Consider the following 19,208-nt stretch of genomic DNA (forward strand, 5'->3'; position numbering starts at 1 on the left):
TTTGAAGAATTACATCAAAACTACTTAACGGATTCTCACCAAATTTGCACCACAGATAGATATTAGGCCATGGAAGACATCCACTGAATTTTGGAGTTGATCTGGATCCAGATTAGCGGACATCTTGCTTTACTTTAAGAATATTTTTTTTTCCTTTATTTTGCTCACCTAAAAAATGTTGTGGTCTGATACAAAGGGTGATATGTCCTAAGTTGTGTAACACATCTAAATGTAAATATTGGGAAATAAAAGCTGAAATTCTGACCCTTTCTCTCATATTCATTTTTTAACTTAAACCTAAATGTCTAAAACAAAACAAAGGAGCTGGCCTTGCTGTTCCAGTACTTTTGGAGGGGACTGTATGTAACATTTATGTTTGTGATTATGTGAAGCCAGGTGCAGAGATACATGTTATTTTCTTTATTTTGTTAAGACTGTGCTTATTTGATCACTTTTGCCAGTAGCTCAAACATGAATGTGCAGTTCTTACCTCCACCAAGGATGTATTGGTTTCAGGGCATTTGTCTGTTAGCAGGACAGCTGAAAAAGTATTTAACCGATTTCAGTGAAATTTGGTGAACAAATTATATTCCACAAAATAAGTGATATCTGCTGGAATTAAGTTCCAGAACAATGTTTGTCACATAGCAACATTTAGATCTGTGTTGTGAGAGGATGCTGCTGAAATTTGGAGAGCAGATGGATAATGTCATAAAAAATGAGCGGTTTTATTTTGAATTTGAATCAGAACATCTTGGATCCAAGGTTCAAGGTTCAAGGCTAACTTTATTGTCCCAAGGGAAATTTGTCTTGGGATTGCAATGCTGTGGTTAGAATAGTAAAAACACATACAATCATACAACAACAAGAACAAAAAATACAATTACGGGAACACAGGAATCAGTCAGTTAAAATGACTTATACCATGGTCAGTGAGAATTCCATGTCTAACTGGGGGGTGCATTATTTTCATGTATACGCACACGTAGTTCAGCGAGTTAAGTCACTTGTTATAATCACTCCGCTGTGGTCGTCACCATAGCAAGCGCAAATCATTTGGCACAGATTGGCTGTGTTTTGACAGGTAAATGACAGAAATGCGAAAAAACATGGATTTCCAAGTGAATTTTAATATTTTTGGCCAAAATAAAACGTTTGAGGAATGGAAAGAGGAGAGCAAACGAGAAGAACAGCAAAAGCAACGGCGTAAAGATTTAACATCGGATGAACTGGACAAGAATGAAGGCGGGAAGGAAGAAGAGAACGGTTCTACCCTTGTGGGCTGCCAGAGCACTCCGCATCAAAACAGAGAGTGTAGTTTGTGGACCTGTTGCCAGAGTTGGCCGCAGTTCCATACACCAGACAGGGGCACGGTGCTGGAGTTGGCCACAGCTCCACGAAGCAGAGAGGGGGGCGGAGTAACACCACTCTGCTTCGCGTTGTGGTGTTTTAGACTCCGCGTCGTGCATTCAAACCGTATAATGCACGGCTTCTCATTGTTTAATCCTTACATAGTCTTCAGGGAGACCCCTCAACGTCCAGTATTGCATCTGTAGGTACTATCCAGATTTATTAAAAAGAGTAATAGACAAAGGAACAAAAGAATTTTTAAATCCGTTACTCTTATACCTGACAGCCCGATACTGTTTCCCTGATGGCAAAAGCTCATATTTGCTCAAATCCCACCCCTACCACATTTCTCCATGTAATGTGGAGTTGCGTCAGGAAGGGCATCCGGTGTAAAACTTGTGCCAATTCAACATGCAGATCCACCTTGGATTTGCTGTGGCAACCCCAAGTGCAAACAAGGGAGCAGCCGAAGGGACTTACTTTACTCTTATACCTGACAGCCCGATACTGTTTCCCTGATGGCAAAAGCTCATATTTGCTGAAACGTTTGTGGGAAGGCTCCTTAAGAATGTTTTTAGCTTGCGCCAAGACAGAGGTTTCGAAAATAGTTTTTAAAGAGGGATATTCTCTCTTGCCAGTAATTTTCATGGCGTATCAAACTCGTTTCTCAATTTTGGATTTGCTCTGGACAGTAAGATGGGATCCATGGGATCAGTACAAACTTTTGGCAGCCACTCAATATTTAATGCTTTGCGATCAGGGGAAAAACTTGAACGGCACATGCCATATTGCTAAAACTCATTTGTTATAAATCAGTGGTACAAATGGTACAACTCAAGGCATGCGTGTCAAGTGAACGATCATCCAGTAAAGGCAGTTTGTCTGTCGTCCAGATCTGACCCATTATTTGCTTTTTTCAGAAGGACGTCCACCAAAGCTTTGGTACTTTCGTCTGTCTGAACCTTTCCTCTTTGTTGCAGATGTTGGAAAGGAACGTACGTCTGGAGTGCAAATGTCATGGTGTTTCTGGCTCCTGCACCACAAAGACGTGTTGGACAACGCTCCCAAAGTTCCGTCAGCTGGGATACATCCTCAAGGACAAGTACAATCAGGCTGTGCATGTGGAGCCGGTCCGAGCCAGCCGCAACAAGCGCCCAGCTTTCCTGAAGATCAAGAAACCTCACTCCTATCGTAAACCCACGGACACTGAGCTCGTCTACATTGAGAGGTCGCCCAACTACTGCGAAGCCGACCCTCTGACGGGCAGCATGGGAACGCAGGGTCGCCTGTGCAACCGGACGGCTCAGCAGCCCAACAGCTGTGATCTGATGTGCTGCGGGCGAGGATATAACACGCACCAGTACTCTCGCGTTTGGCAGTGCAACTGTAAGTTCCTGTGGTGTTGCTACGTCAGATGCAACACGTGCAGCGAGAGGACAGAGGTGTATACCTGTAAATAGAAATATTTATTGGATCTGTGCACAAAATATGTGCATACGTGCGCAGATTGTTTCTATATTTCAGAATAAGGGTTCTGTAATACACAGTTTTGTGGAGAGACGCCATCACTGTGATATTTGAGCTCATTGATGTCGACAACCGCTTCCTGCTCCTCGTCTTGATGCCAATGGACATCTGCAGCCACACTGGACGTCACTAAACCGCTGATGAGCTTTTCAAGAGTTGACTGCCTTTTCCTGCCCCCAGCTTCTTTTGGCCGTAGCGCCTCACCTCAAGCAGTTTTTTTTTAAGACTACTAATTTATTTAATGGCAAAACTACTGATTGTTTTTAAGAATTCAGTGTTGAGTAAATGCAGTAATGTATTCAGATGATGTAAATGTCTTGGATTGTATTTTGGAGGGAAAAAAAGCCAGATTTAAAACATTAAACATTTTGGGCCTGATTTACTAAGATCCTATATAACGAATGCAAAATTGCATGAGCATTCCAAACTTTAGTGCATTGGGTTGGTGAAAATTTGGCTTGTGATTTACTAAAATAAGTAATATGACATAGCCATTGTGTGCATGCTTTAAGTGCAAAATTGAATTAAGTCATCCATTAGAAGGTATGCACAAACACAATACAAAAATATCATTTACTGTACATTTTCCAAATCAAAAATGAGTGTGCCTGTCATGAGAAGTGTGCAATGTTTGGCACAAGTCTAAATTTGGCACAATATATTCTCTTCACTGTCACATAATCATAGAGGACAGGATACAGAATGACAAACCTTTATGTATGCCTGCCCACGACTGTCCAAGGAAGGAACTGTCTACAGTCCTGACCACTGCTCTCAGTTCTTGTGCATTGTTGCACACAGCTTTTGTGCCAGACAGACACACAGAGGACTTTATACTTGTATTTCTATTACATAGAAAGACATGATAAATTTCAAATTTAATTTTATGTAACTATTTAAGTTTCATTTAATTCAAAGTAGATCATTATAAATCACTATATAATCATGGTGTTTTTTATGTTAAAAACGATTTAGTGAAAATAAAGAAATGCAGACCCAAACAGCTCACGGAGAATGGCTCAATCAGGTTTATGTGTGTCTGCGCTGATCACAGTACAGTAGCTCAACATGAAAATTAATTTACGGTTGCCATGGAGTTTGCACACATTTTTACACATTTAGTAAATTAGGCCCTTAATGACTGTTTTTAAACCAAGTGAAACACTGGAACTGAAAATGATCACTGATAGTATGTATGAAACCACACACTAGGTCAGAACTGAAGTCAAGAGAATTCAACATTTGGGACGATGCAGCTTGCAGACATTAAACTACTGATTCTCTGTTCTGTGTTTTTGATACTTATTTTTCTGTATCACATCCTGTTTACTGAATCTTAATGCTAATTTGAAACTACAAGGAGGAAACGTTCTTTCAGACATAAATTCTCATTGATGTTGGTTGATAGAATATATTTTGTGAGAGATTATTTTTATAAAATATGGTGTTATTTATTTACTGTCTCTTTATGAAAGAATGATTCCTAAACACTGTTGAACTAATGTGCCTTGTTCTTCACTTGATGAAATACAACAATGTTGTGCTGAAATGTCTGTTACTGTGGTTTATGTCCAGTGAAACATCTCACTTTGGTTTGCTGTAAGTCTTTTCCTTTTCTCTTTAGCTGTAAAGTAGACATGAGGTGACATAAAATCATTTCATACTGTAGGCTTCCAAGCCTAGCATTTATTCATTTATTTATTTTGCCATTATTTGCCTTTCTCACTAGTTTATGTTAGCTAGTGTGGACTCCATAAGCAACCCAAATCTTTTGTTCACAGATGTGATTGAACCAATTACCCTTGACCTCTAAATTAAGAGAAGAAACTCAGCAGTGTGCACAACCATTTCCTACCACAGTGTTGTTTGAGCTACCGTGGGAAGAAAAGCGATAGAAAGGAGAGAGGGGGAGGGAGGGAGAGTGAACCAGCAAGGGGCATGAGAAGTGACTTGTGTAATCCTCTAAAGGTGAGGAAATTTTGGGGACAAAAAAAATATGATCTCACTGAGGGTTGAACCATGATTTTATGACTGACCAATGAAAGGATGATGCAGTGTTGAAATTGCAAATTAAAAGTGGATCTCTCCTGGATTGCAGCCCTCCACCAAAACTGAATGGGTTCTTTCTTGGCTCATGCTGATTATACTCAAAACTTTCAGTGAAATGGAAAAGTTAAAGTTTTGAGTTTCAAGGATTTCTTTTTTTTTTTTTTTTGTAATTTGGATAATTCTAATTTTATAATTAGAATACATAATTATAATTATTTTGTAGTATAATTTATTTGTATTTTTTTGTAAATGCAGTCCATGTATGTACAGTAGTGTTCAGAATAATAGTAGTGCTATGTGACTAAAAAGATTAATCCAGGTTTTGAGTATATTTCTTATTGTTACATGGGAAACAAGGTACCAGTAGATTCAGTAGATTCTCACAAATCCAACAAGACCAAGCATTCATGATATGCACACTCTTAAGGCTATGAAATTGGGCTATTAGTAAAAAAAGTAGAAAAGGGGGTGTTCACAATAATAGCATCTGCTGTTGACGCTACAAACTCAAAACTGTTATGTTCAAACTGCTTTTTTTAGCAATCCTGTGAATCATAACCACAGTTTTTCATGATTTCTTCACATCTGCGAGGCATTAATTTTGTTGGTTTGGAACCAAGATTTTGCTCATTTGCTAGTGTGGGGTCATTGTCTTGTTGAAACACCCATTTCAAGGGCATGTCTTCTTCACCATAAGGCAACATGACCTCTTCAAGTATTTTGACATATCCAAACTGATCCATGATACCAGGTATGCAATATATAGGCCCAACACCATAGTAGGAGAAACATGCCCATATGATGCTTGCACCACCATGCTTCACTGCCTTCACTGTGTACTGTGGCTTGAATTCAGAGTTTGGGGGTCATCTCGCAAACTGTCTGCGGCCCTTGGACCCAAAAAGAACAATTTTACAGATGAACAGCCTATAATTTTTTGCACCTGGGTATAAGTTTTCCCCTCTCCAACTTTTTAATCAAACTACACTGTTCTTCTGAACAATGTCTTGAACGTCCCATTTTCCTCAGGCTTTCAAAGAGAAAAGCATGTTCAACAGGTGCTGGCTTCATCCTTACATAGGGGACACCTGATTCACACCTATTTGTTCCACAAAATTGACAAACTCACTGACTGAATGCCACACTACTATTATTGTGAACACCCCCTTTTCTACTTTTTTTTACTAATAGCCCAATTTCATAGCCTTAAGAGTGTGCATATCATGAATGTTTGGTCTTGTTGGATTTGTGAGAATCTACTGAATCTACTGGTACCTTGTTTCCATTGTAACAATAAGAAATATACTCAAAACCTGGATTAATCTTTTTAGTCACATAGCACTACTATTATTATGATCACTACTGTATGTACTTGTAGTATGGACTTTCAGCTTTAATTCAAAAGGTTTAACAATTATATCTCATTAAGTATTTAGAAATCCATTTTTATACATCCTTCCATTGTCAGAGGAAATAAATAATTGGATGGTTGGCTGCCATCTGGGATTCAAAGATTCAAAGTATTGAATTTGCACTTGACAGGTATTCACTCGAACTCTCAATATGAGGCAAAAGAGGTTTGATGCAGGTGAAGGTCATAATAATTCTAAAATAAATAAACCTATCAGATAGAAACTTTTAAGAGTGGCTGAATCAACAAATTGGTTGAAAATAAGGAATTGACTGGTGAGCTACATGAAACCTAAAAGCCTAGAAAACCATGAAAGGCAACTAAGCTAAAGCTTTGACTTAGGGCTAAAAGTCTGCACTCAAACTTACAAAAACTGTGTCACTAATATACCTCACTGGATTCCTATAATATATTAATTGTCACCTTTACAGCCATCTTTTTAAAATAGTTGTCAGGTGATAGACACAAAAACATTTCTAAATAACCAAGAATGTTTCTTAAAGTTAATTTCAAACAATTAGCATAAACAATCGTAATGCATAGTAAATTTGTGTAGAGCAGCCTAACTTCAAAAACAAACTGGTAGTAAACATGGAAAGCTAATGATGGAAGCTTCCAAGAGCCCAGTGACCACTCTCAGGGAGTTACAATCTTCTGTGAATAGGATTGGATAAACCTATAAACAGAGTACCATAGTTCTGTAGCTTCAGTAGGAGCTACCTTCATGGGTATCACAAAAAAAGGAAGCATGTCCTGGTGCCACAGGTAACCACATGCTATGGAACCACTCTGGGTCCTGATCGACAATTGAGCCATGTCCAGCATCTTGAAAGCAGCCTTGACCAGCCACTGAGGACCTCAACACCGATACACCTGTATGTTGGACTATGCCCACTGAAATGCACCACATGCTCAAAAATGTTGTAGTTGACATTCTCTTACAATGCAAGTGCATGCCTCATCTGAGTTTCACTAAGTAACATTTCGTTTGATGCAAAGTCATTTGAGCAGTTAACAAGGATCCTCCAAAGTATCCAGCTCTGGCCTTATGTCAGGTTAGCATAGAAGTCTCACAGTACAGTGAAATCACGAGAGGCACCAGGACCCCAAAAGACTTGAACTTTTGTTCACCTGCAAAGCATTGCCCAACAACCACATGACTCCATAAGCTCTCCCCAGGCGTCTCTTGATCTCAAAGTTTGAGAACGTAGAGACATGAACATCTATGCTGAGATAAGCAAATGTCTCTACAAGGTCACTGCGTTCACCACATACAGATACGCTTTTGATGACCGAGTCCAAGAAGCCTCTGAAAAGAATAACAAAAGACTTTTTAAAAGAAATATGCAAAAAACAAAAAGAAATAAAAATTTATCCTGAAGTCTTCCCTGTTCCTTCTGTCGGACGACAGCTGAAATTTCAAATCTTTCAGAAAAAGTTGGGATGTATGGAAAATGCAGTGATTTTTACATTTACCTTGACCTCCACTTCACTGTAGATGGTATGAACCCAAGATATTTCATGTTTTATGTGGTCAACTTCATTTTATTTATTAATATACATCCATTCTTGCATTTAAGACCTGCGGCACATTCAAAAAATGTTGGGACAATTTTGGGCTAGTAATGATGTTAAAATAATAATAATAATAATAATAACAATTTTATTAAAAAAAGAAAATCAAAAATTTTCTCAGGCCTTTTTCGAAAAATTTTCCTCAAAGATTTGAAGAAATTTGTGTATTTTTCCCTGTACACAGCATAAAATTATTAAAGGATTGAAGGAACCTGGAGGAATTTCAATACTTAAAGTGCAAGGATGCAAGCGTAAGCGAAACACCTGAGATCTCTGATTCCCTCAGACAGTGCTGCACCAAGAACTGCCATTCATCAATAGCTGACATAACCACATGGACATGGGATTACTTTGGGAAACATTTCTCAAGCACTACAGTGTAGAGTAACATTCACAATTGCCAGTTAAAACTTTAGTGTGCAAAAAGGTTGCCTTATGTTATGTCACACTGAGAGAGGGAGAGGTTAAATATAGGTCTAAACACCGGTGCCAGCTGGTCAGCACAGGCTTTCAGGACACAACCACTGATGCCATCAGGTCTCGCTGTCTTTCTGGTGTTCACTCCTTTAAACATCTTCCACACCTCACGCTGCGTCACAGTGAGCATCTTCTTTCCCTCGGCCGGGAGTGCTACCTAATGTCCGCAGTCAGACTCGAAGCAAGCAAAGAAGCGGTTGAGCTCATCAGCCAGTGAAGCGTTGTCGCACACGGCAGGTGGACATGGCACTTTATAGTCAGTGATGGTGCGTAGTTCTTGCCACAGTGCTCTGGGATTGTTGGTATCCATTTGCCGCTCCAGCCTCGCACCATAACGGCATTTAGCTTCCTTCACAGTCTTCCTGACAGCATAAGTAGCTGCCTTATATGCCGTCATGTCCCCGGTGATGAGCCCTGAGTTGTAGGCAGCAGTGTGGGCTTTCAGAGCATCGCGGACAGTTTTATCCACCCACAGCTTCTGATTCGTGAAAATTCTAATGATGGATCTCGGTATGATGTCCTCTACCAATTTCCCGATAAATCCCACAACCACTTCCATAAACTCATTGATGTCTTCACCTGAGCTGCACAAAAACATGTCCCAGTCACTTATTTCCAACGCACCCCTCAGAGCGGCCTCTGATTGGTCAGTCCACCGTGTCACTTTCCTGTTTCCAGAAGTTCTACTCTTCAGCCATTGTTTGTATTTCGGCATTAGGAAAATGGCACTGTGGTCCGAAAGTCCAAGCAGAGGCAGAGATTTAGCCTTGTATCCATCCTTAAAGGGCGAGTAACAGTGGTCCAAAGTCCCTTCTCCTCTCGTGGGACAGTCAACATGTTTCAACTCCGGTATCACTTTCCGCAAGTTTACACAGTTAAAGTCTCCGGCTACAATGAGGGCTACATCAGGCTGGTTAGCCTGATAGGTTGAGCTAGCCTTGTGTAGTTTGGTGAGAGCAGAGTCCATGTTCGCCTGAGGCGGGATGAAAACAGCACTGATGATAACCGAAGTGAACTCACGAGGGAGGTAAAATGGACGGCACTAGATGGTCAGGAGCTCCAAGTCAGGGGAACAGGACTGCTGGAGGGGCACAACGCCTCAGTCATCGCACCAGTTTTTGTTCACCAGCAGACACACGCCACCTTCTTTAGATTTGCTGGATTCACTCGTTCTATTAAGGCGATGAACTGTGAGGAACTCTGCTGGTTGAATGGCATAGTCCACAATCGAGGGAGTCAGCCATGTCTCGGTGAGGCAGAAAAATTGCAGTCACGAATGTCCATCTGGAATTTAATTCTGGCCCTGAGTTCATCAAGCTTATTTTCCAAAGACTGGACGTTGGCAAGCAAGATGCTAGGCAAAGGTGAGTTGTACACTCTGCTCCTCAGTCTATTCCGAACACCAGCTCGTTTCCATCTGGGCTTCCGCCTTGTGGCTCCTGGGTCTATTGTTGTTGTTGTCAGCGTAATTACAGTCAAATTTGTAGGATCTGCATCTGGCTCATCCTCACAGTTTATTTGCTTGTTGCAAGTCCCAGAACCTCCCTCCCCCTAAACAATTTAATCAAAATCTGTCTGTGCATGTACAAGTTATCTTAAAGGCAGGCAAACAATTCAGGCTATCTGTATATTGCAGTTTAATATTATGGCATATGATAGAAAGCATATTTTATCTTGTGAAATTGATGACAGTAATAATGTCTTATGGCTGCTGTAAAGTTGAGAGACGACAGAAGCTGAAGCATTCATCATTCAGGAAGCCCTCGAGGTAGTGATGGTGTTAAACTGCCGTCATTAAAGAAATGTGTACTTGGCCATGTTTGTGGAAGGTGTTGTGAGTGTCTGCATGGTACAGATACAGACTCGGCACTCAAAGTTTGATGTACTATGGCTGAACAATGCAAAGATCAACTCGAAAATGAAATAAAATAGCCTATTTCAGGTAGTCCCACATTGTCCTTTCTTCTTTGGGAGATAAATACCTTGGCAAGAACAGAGGGAGGGTGTTACATGTATTGACACATTTTACCAATTTTCAAATTTTCATTTGATTAAAATCAGAGTTTTGTAGGTGTGTGCGGTGGGAGTCCGGAGCTGTGGGCTGATGGATTACCCTGACATCTGCCTCATTCAGTCTTTAGCAACGTTGCTACAGCAACCCCAGTGTGCCCCCTAAAATGCGCTTGGTCCCATGGAGAGGCCAGCCTGCCCATTAACAAAACGGTAACCATGCAAAAGCCAGATCAAATTTGGCTGCTGTTTATTTTGCGTAAATGGCCAATGGAGAGAAAGCGGGGAGGGGAGCTTTAGAATTGCAAGGGATGATGTCAAGGTGGATTTCAATCTGAGGAACAGAAAATGTCCCGGAATAATCAGAACAAAACATTCTTGGGCTCAACTTTGCCTCAATAGACTGACGGTTTCTAAAGGCAGCTGGCCAAACAGATGCTCAGTCACTGAGGACTGAACAACATTATCTGAGCGTGTCAGAGAGGCTCTTAGTCATTCCGTAATACTCCCCACCGGGTGATTGGTCCAAACAAGGGACACTGGAACTGCTTGTGTGTCTGTCAGGAGCAAGATCTCAGAAGCTGTTCAGTGGATTTTCTTCATATTTGACTTGTTAAACGGTAAATGGACTGAATTTATATAGCTTTATAGTGATGCCTCACATTTAACTATTCACACTCATATGTCAGGGTGCAGCCACACACTGGGAGCAATTTAGGGATTAAATACGTTGCTTAAGGACCCTAAATCATTTTCCGGACTGATGGGGATTCGAACCAAGGATCCTCACAAGCTCACTTAACCACTTGACCACCACCTCCCCAGTAGTCCCAAACCATGCCCTAATGACCATCATGTCAAAATGCCAATTTGATGTTTTTATATATACATCAAAGTGGCATTTTATTATATAAACATTTTCATTATGTCTGCCAATGAATTTGGGCGGTTATGTTTTTACCCGTGTGTTTGTTTGTTTGTCTGTTATTGAACAGCCTGTAACCCACAATTTTTCATGTATCATTATGAAACTTTTACAGAGGATTCATATCCTGATAGGAAAGAACTGGTTCAATTTTCAAGGTCATAAGTAAAAGGTCAAAATGAGGAAAAATCTTGGAAAATTTTAGAAATCACTATCCTTTAATATTGAGCAAATTTTCAAAAATTCATAACTGTCAAAAAAAGATCACATTTCTTTCATATTTGAGAGCATTAGACAAAGGCTGATCCAGATCTGATTGGGATTACAGATTTTGTGGCCATGTAAATTTAACATTGCAAACCCCATATAATCTATATTTTACATTCTATGTTAAACAAACGTGCCCCAGTCACTCACATATTTGAAAGTGAGGTGCAGACTGGCACTGACTATCACCCGACATAGTTTGATCCAGATGTTATCAAGATTGTGGATTTTGTGGACATTTGAATCTTATATTGAAAAGCCCATTTGGTGTATATTTTGCATTATATCTCAGTCAAAAGTGCCTCAATTACTCTCATTTGTGGCATTGAGGTGCAAACTGGCACTCTCAATGAAAAGACTAAGATTGATCCACATCTGATCTGTATTGTGGATTTAGCACATATTTGATTTTAACATTGAAAAGCCAGTTGGTTAGTGCACTTGGTTTCAGTGCAGAAGGTTCCAGGTTCAAGCCCCACCCCTGCCACATTTCTCTGTGTAATGTGGAGTTGCGTCAGGAAGGGCATCCGGCATAAAACCTGTGCCAATTCAACATGCAGATCCACCTTGGTTTGCTGTGGCGACCCCGAATGCAAAACAAGGGAATAGCCGAAGGGACTTACTTACATTAGACAACTTCTAATTAAAACAGTTTTAAGTATAAAAAGAAAGATGCTTTAGAAATCTTTGTTCGTCTGTAAATTAAAACTGTAACGTATCTGTTGTCGTTTCAGTAGAGCTGATTTCTTGATTAACATGATTATGAACCTTGGACATCTATTTTTAGACAAAGAAAATATCATAAAAAAATAACCCTCAAGTGACCGAGTGGGGTCATGTATGACCTTGGGCATATTTGTGTGCCATTTTTGTAATATTAATTGGAAAAAAGTGTCCTATAATGAATTTGTCAATCTATTTGTCCTGCATTTCTTCATAGAATTTTGCAAGGATTGGTCGATCTGTGTGGCAAGTACAGTTGTACAAAGTTTACATACCCTGGTAGAGTTTTTGATTTTTTTTTTTTTTTTTGGCCATTTTTCAGAGAATATCAATAATAATAACACAAAAACTTTGTTACACTCATGGTTCGTGGTTGTATGAAGCCATTTATTGTCAAACAACTGTCTTTACTCTTTTTAAATCATAATGACAACAGAAACTACCCAAATGACCCTGATAAAAAGTTTATATACCCTGGTGATTTTGGCATGATAACCTGCACACAAGTTGACAAAAACGGGTTTGAATGGCTACTAAAGATAACCATCCTCACCTGCGTGTTGTGTGGGCCGCCAGAAGAGGAGGTACTGCTGGCCCACCACCAGAGGGCGCCCTGCCTGAAGTGCGGGCTTCAGGCAAGAGAGGGCGCTGCCACCACGGACACAGCCGGGGGTGACAGCTGTCACTCATTATCTCTTGACAGCTGTCACCCATCTACACTTCATCATCCCACTCCATAAAGACCGGACGTCATCTCCACCTCGTTGTCGAGATATCGTCTACCTTAGGAGGTACTTTGTTCTCAGCCATTATTTTGTCTACCACAGACAGTGTTTGCTTGTGATATTTTTGCAGTCGGTTTTGTGAGTGCTTGCAGCTGGAGGCTGGGTTTGGACTGACATCTTCACTCCAAACTTTTGATAAGTACACATACTACTGCACGTGCCAGCTTTTCTGTATGAGAGGTGGAGGTGGAATTTCCACCATTGTTTGTACTGGGTGTTCACACACCCACATCTGATTGTCTCTGCTCCTCGCCAGCAGTACCGGATCCGACACGTGGAGACGGTGGCCACCTGGGGTGTTCGGGATTTGGCGGCTCCAGTATTCTCCAGGTTCGGTGGCGGAGGAAATCGTGTAGTTCCGATTCTTCTCAGGACAGATGTCCTCTATCCTCGAGCCTGCCCACACGTCACCCTTGTTAATTGGTTATTGTACACATTCTGTAATCTGCTGTGTTTGGTTGTGCTTTTCACAACAGTAAAGTGTTCATATTTGACTCTTTCATTGTCCGTTCATTTACGCCCCCTGTTGTGGGTCCGTGTTACTACACTTTCACAACACTGCGATCTCTTTGCTTGTAATCAGTGTGTGTATAAAAGGTCAGTGGGTTTCTGGGGTCCTGGCAGACCCTTGCATCTTTCATCCAGTACTGCACTGACGTTTTGTGGTTACTGAGTCTTAAGGAGCAAGGCCAACAGACCTAGAATAGCAAGATTTACAGCTGCAAGCATCAAGACTGATTCTTGATGCCCCGAGTGGGGATTAAAATGATGATGGACAAATATATTAGAGAGTTAATTAAATACAAAGAACCCTAAAACAATCATTTATATGGAAGTATTCCAATATAAAGTCAATGAGGTCATAAATAACCCCACTCTGTCATTTTAGTTGCTAAAATAGTTTGGCTGCTTGAGGGTTAATGTGTACATTTTTAAGTCTGGCAGACTCATTCATTTATATCTGCACTTCAACCAGGAAAAAATACACCATAAATAAATATAAACATTCATTATAAACACAACAGGAAATGATGTAACAATGACTGCAGGGTGTCTGTTAATTTCTCAATGTGACATAAACCTCATGATGACATAATTTTTTCATTTAGTCATTTCAACATTTAATTATGTCTTTGTTGACTATGTAATTGCTTTAAATATTGTAATAAGGACAGAGGAAGTAGTAAAATGTGAATTTGTTTTAGGGGTTGTGAATGCTTTGAAATTGTGCACAATAGGGGCGGAGCTTCTTCTGCCTATGCAAGTCTCTTATTTCTCTTACTGACTGAACTTTGACTTCATGGACATGTTTAATTATTCATTCATTTAATGTTAAAATATAAAAGGAAACAGTTTTTTCAAATACTAAAATAGTTGATCTTTAAAGAGCCTTTGTTTTATTTAGAAGCTGCATTTTGCAGCAGGTGTTGGTTTTCAGAGACGACACATGAGATGGACCCTCGGGACATTTAACTAGATGAAGCTCTACTCTGCAACTTCGACCTCTTGATGAAGTTTTTGGAGACTTTTTTTTTACATTTTGAAGAGCAGAGATGTTCTCTTCTTCCTTCTGGACCTCAGGTTTTGGTGTCCAGCTCCATCACTGGGACAAGTGAAGAAATGTATTTCTTAAAATATAAAGAAACATGAAATAATGCTGCGCTATTTTCTTTTTTAGATCATATTACTCAATAGTTTAAATTCTCTAACAGTATGTTAGTCTCTAACAGCTTCTGAAAAAATTCTGATGGGAAAAAAGTCCAAATCATTCCGTCATTTCCAGACAATGAAAATCCGACGAGGGAGCGGGACCACTCCTTCCACAAGGCGTGCTCACAGGCGAATGACGTCACCGACAGGCGTGGAAAAACTCACGCATGCGCACGAGGGTTCAAGCTTGTCTGACGTAAAAACATATGAATCAAATCCATATAGTTTAAAAAAAAAAATAAAAAGGTCTGTTACTTTATTGACAGACCTCGTATGTGTTTCGCTTTTTCCTGTCATGAATCCAAGATGGCAATTGTCCGGGTTGTTCACTGGGACCTCCAAAAGCCAGATAGTGATGTAGCACAGTGTGTTTATCAATATGATTATGAATAATCTATATTGGAAATTTATACAAATTGTAATCATGGTAGCCTGTGATTTTTTATTTATTTATTTATTTTTGTGGTTGGCGGGTGACTGACTGACTGACTGACTCTAGGGTGGGCCCAACTGCCTCCAAGGGCAGGCAAGGCACCCTATAGCCCGCCCATGCTGCCAGGCCTGCAGGCAATTGTCACCAATCCACCTAACCTACATGTCTTTGGAAGTGGGAAGAAGCCGGAGCACCCGGATGGAACCCACACGAACATACGGAGAACATGCAAACTCCACATAGAAAGTACCAGATAGGAAACAATCACAGGACCTTCCTGATGTGAGGCAACAGTGCTAACCACTAAGCCCAGAATGAGTGAAAGTTTTATTTATTTATTGTTTATTGAACTATCACAACTGTTACTCATCCTGGTTGTGTGCGCTGACAGCACAGAGAGGTATCATCTGAGTATTGACCCTCATCTGGTTTTCATTTTGGTGATTGCCTTCAGATGGTCTTCCACACCCTTGCACACTCTCATTATGATCTCTTGTTATTGTAATCCTTGAAGATTTTTGAATTTTGCTATGGACTCAAAGATTTGTTTGCTTGACATGTATGTAAAACGTTTGCATGTTTGAGACCAGTAGTGGGCCATCAGGGTCAGCAAGGCCTCAAAATACTGTCAAAATGAGAAAATAGATTTTCATTCGTTACTTTTTTTTTAATTGTTCCTTAGAATGTACTTATTGTTTATAGATATTTGTTTATTTATTGTAATGAAATCATTTCTACTCTCTCTGAGCTGTGCAGCTTCCAGATCAGAAAAAAACTTTGCTTTAACCAATCATCATGTTCAATCATCATCAATCATGTTTCCCCCTGCTATGCTGACTCTGGGTAAAAAAATCTACTGTGAGGCCTTTAGAATTTCAAGTTATTCCCTCTGCTGTTAAAACAAATGTGGACCATGTTGTGAAATTACATGTTCAATAACCAGTCACATTTGAAGTTTACTGTGTTGGGTGAGTTCTTCTTACAGCAACATCAGCAGTGCGCGCGGATCAGAGAGCCATTTTTGTGGAATAAATTTAATTTAAAAAATGTTACATAACTGGAACAAAGCTAACACATAATGTAGCCTTTAAGTTCATTTAAATGTTTTCTGGCATTTAGATTTTAGGTGTAGTGAGGATTTTTGGCAAATTTTTACTTAACTCTGTTTCTTAATGCACAATGAAGGAGGAGAAGAAACTAATTTTTTTTTGTGGATTTACTGGAAAACTGTGGACCGAAATACCCTTTTTTAAACTTATTTTTATGAAGAAAGAAAGGTGGACGGACTTTGTTTTCAAGTGATGACCAGCTTTGGTAAGTTGCATTGTATTAGATTTTTATGCATTTTTACTTTCGAAGGATTATTGCTGCTCGTAAGAATGACATCTGTTCTGGCTCCTACAACATCAGTAGTTTCAGGTGCACGCACATGTAATGTCCATCAGCTTGGCTGGAATGTTTATTGTTTAAATCTGGATTGTGTTGTTTGAGTTTATGCCATTTTTGCTGGATTGGTGGTTGTATGAGTAAATGTGGCTGTTATAAGTTTTCTCCCGTTTCTTTGTGTTAACACTTGTGCTTCAGCTCCACAAATGTAATCAGAAAACATTTCTATATTCGCTCTCTCTTTGTGTCTCTTGCTTGCTCCATACAGGCACACAGCCCTGTAAAGGAGCCGTTGGTAATGACAGTGGTTTGGGATATATGCGATGTCCGTTTGTGATGCTTTGTCATGTGATACAGCATTTAAACTGTGGGAGGATGAGTTGAATATCTTGGTGTAGCATGCATGGCCCACCACTGTTGCTGTTTTCATTGATCATTACAAATAAAGTCACGCGCACTTGCATTCAGCATTCCAGTAGTAATTTGCATCGTGAACAGTTGTGCCGGATCTTTCAACAAGACAATGACCCTAAACACTGCTCAAAATCTACTAAGTCATTCATGCAGAGGACCAAGTACAATGTTCTGGAATGGCCATCTCAGTCCCCAGACCTGAATATTATTGAAAATCTGTGGTGTGATTTTAAGCGGGCTGTCCATGCTGGGAAACCAACAAACCTGAGATGTTTTGCAAAGAAGAATGGTCCAAAATACCTTCAACCAGAATCCAGACTCTCATTGGAAGCTATAGGAAGCGTTTAGAGGCTGTTATTTCTGCAAAAGGGGGATCTACTAAATATTGATGTATTATTTTCTATTGGGGTGCTCAAATTTATGCACCTGCCTAATTTTGTTTGAGGAATTGTTGCACACTTTCTGTGGATGCTATAGGCTTCATTTCACTTCTCGGGTGTCACTGTGTTTGTCTGCTATATGGTGTGTTTGGCTGGGGTTGCTGATCCAGGCGGTCAGTGATTTGGGGGAGAGGGTCGTGGAAGTTGCGGGGGTGCCCAAACTTTTACATACAACTGTATTAGGAAATGGAGGGTACTGTGGCCTCAACTTTATCTAAATTCTGGGTCTTTTAGTGAAGCTTAGGGCTAGTGGCCAGCGATCACCTTAGTATTTCTTTTGTTTTTCTTGTTGCTTAATGCTGGCAAATTACACTGTATTTGTTGTCTTTCTGATGCCTGATTATGTTTTTCTCTTTTGTCTCTGTTTGAGGTGTCGCTCCATCCAGAGATGGGTGTGGTATCTGTTTCTGCAATCCTCCTGTCCTGTGCACCGGCAATATTTCCTGTATATTCGTTTTGTAAATTGTTTTGTAATTTGTGTCAGTAGAATGGCCCAAGCAGAGGGTCTCCCCTTTAAGTCTGGTCTGCTTGAGGTTTCTTCCTCAGAGGGAGTTTTTCCCTTACCACTGTCACCTGTGTGCTTGCTCTGGGGGTTAGTAAGGTTAGATCTTACTTGTGTGAAGTGCCTTGAGGCAACTTTGTTGTGATTTCATGCTACATAAAGGAAAATAAATTGAAATTAAAATTGAATTGAACAGCAGGGATGCCCGTAATACGTTGCTTAGTAATGAGTTACTCTAATCTGACCACGTTTTTCAGTAACGACTAATCTAACGCGTTAATCTTTCCAAATCAATCATCAGATTAAAGTTACATCTCCAAGTCACTATGTGTTATTATTATATTGTATTCTTATACAGCATAAATTAGAGTGCCCAATACATTGATTGCTATTGACTGGCTGATCGCAGAGATAGTGCGGGTCAATCGCATTAAAACTGTCCCATGGGCAGGGGGAGGTTGAGTTTGGCTGAACTGTCCACTTTCTGCGAGCTGTTTATCTGCTGTTTTGTGCAGCAGCTCTGAGTTGAAAAACATTTGTCATCTTTTAAAGCGCAGTGAGGGCAGGACACCTCCACTGAGCTTTACAAAGACATTTTTATGTTTTTTTTCTACACTCTGTGCCGCTCTGTGAGTGTCCTCGATCAAAACAGCTGAAGACCCGCAACACATTAATAACAAATACTAATGCTCTTTTTCCAACTAAATGTGCCTAAAGTCTCTTTCTGAGGATTGACATGACATAAAAAAAAAATAAAAAAAAAACGCTGATAAATCTTTCTTACCTGTCAGTACAGTCGTGCTCTCCACATAAATACACGTTATGCATTGTTCCTGCTCAGATGGCAAACCAGGGGCGAATCCAGGCAGAAAGGGGGCGTGGGGAGGGACGCGACTTCCCCAGCACCCCTAGAATAACAGTTCACTTTTGAAGACATTTTTCATACTACTAGTAATACTACTAACTACTTATAATAATAATAATAATAATAAAAGTAATTTCAACAAGTATAAATGTTTAGAAAGAATTTAAATGTTAGACAAATGGTAGAATTTAATTGTTACATTTATAAAGTGTTGTCAACAGTTAAATATGAGGTCAAGAAAGACTCTTTGATTTTATTTTTATAAAACAAGTATTTATGTTCATTGAAGTCAAGAAAGACTTTATTTGATGTTTTACAAAATAAATAAATAAATCAGGAAATAATATTTAAATTCAACT

General features: G+C 39.8%; 1 protein-coding gene across 1 annotated transcript in view; it reads left to right on the forward strand.

Annotated features, from left to right (window-relative positions):
- wnt7aa (wingless-type MMTV integration site family, member 7Aa) overlaps positions 1-3,211 on the forward strand; it is a 65,320-nt gene extending 62,109 nt beyond the window's left edge. Inside the window, exon 4 of the mRNA XM_034167368.1 lies at positions 2,331-3,211. Coding sequence (XP_034023259.1) covers positions 2,331-2,810 — 480 coding nt within the window. The 3' untranslated portion in view covers positions 2,811-3,211. The remainder of the gene's footprint in view (positions 1-2,330) is intronic.
- Positions 3,212-19,208: the final 15,997 nt, after the last annotated feature.

This window comes from Thalassophryne amazonica, chromosome 3 (assembly GCF_902500255.1).
Source record: "Thalassophryne amazonica chromosome 3, fThaAma1.1, whole genome shotgun sequence".
NCBI lineage: Eukaryota > Metazoa > Chordata > Actinopteri > Batrachoidiformes > Batrachoididae > Thalassophryne > Thalassophryne amazonica.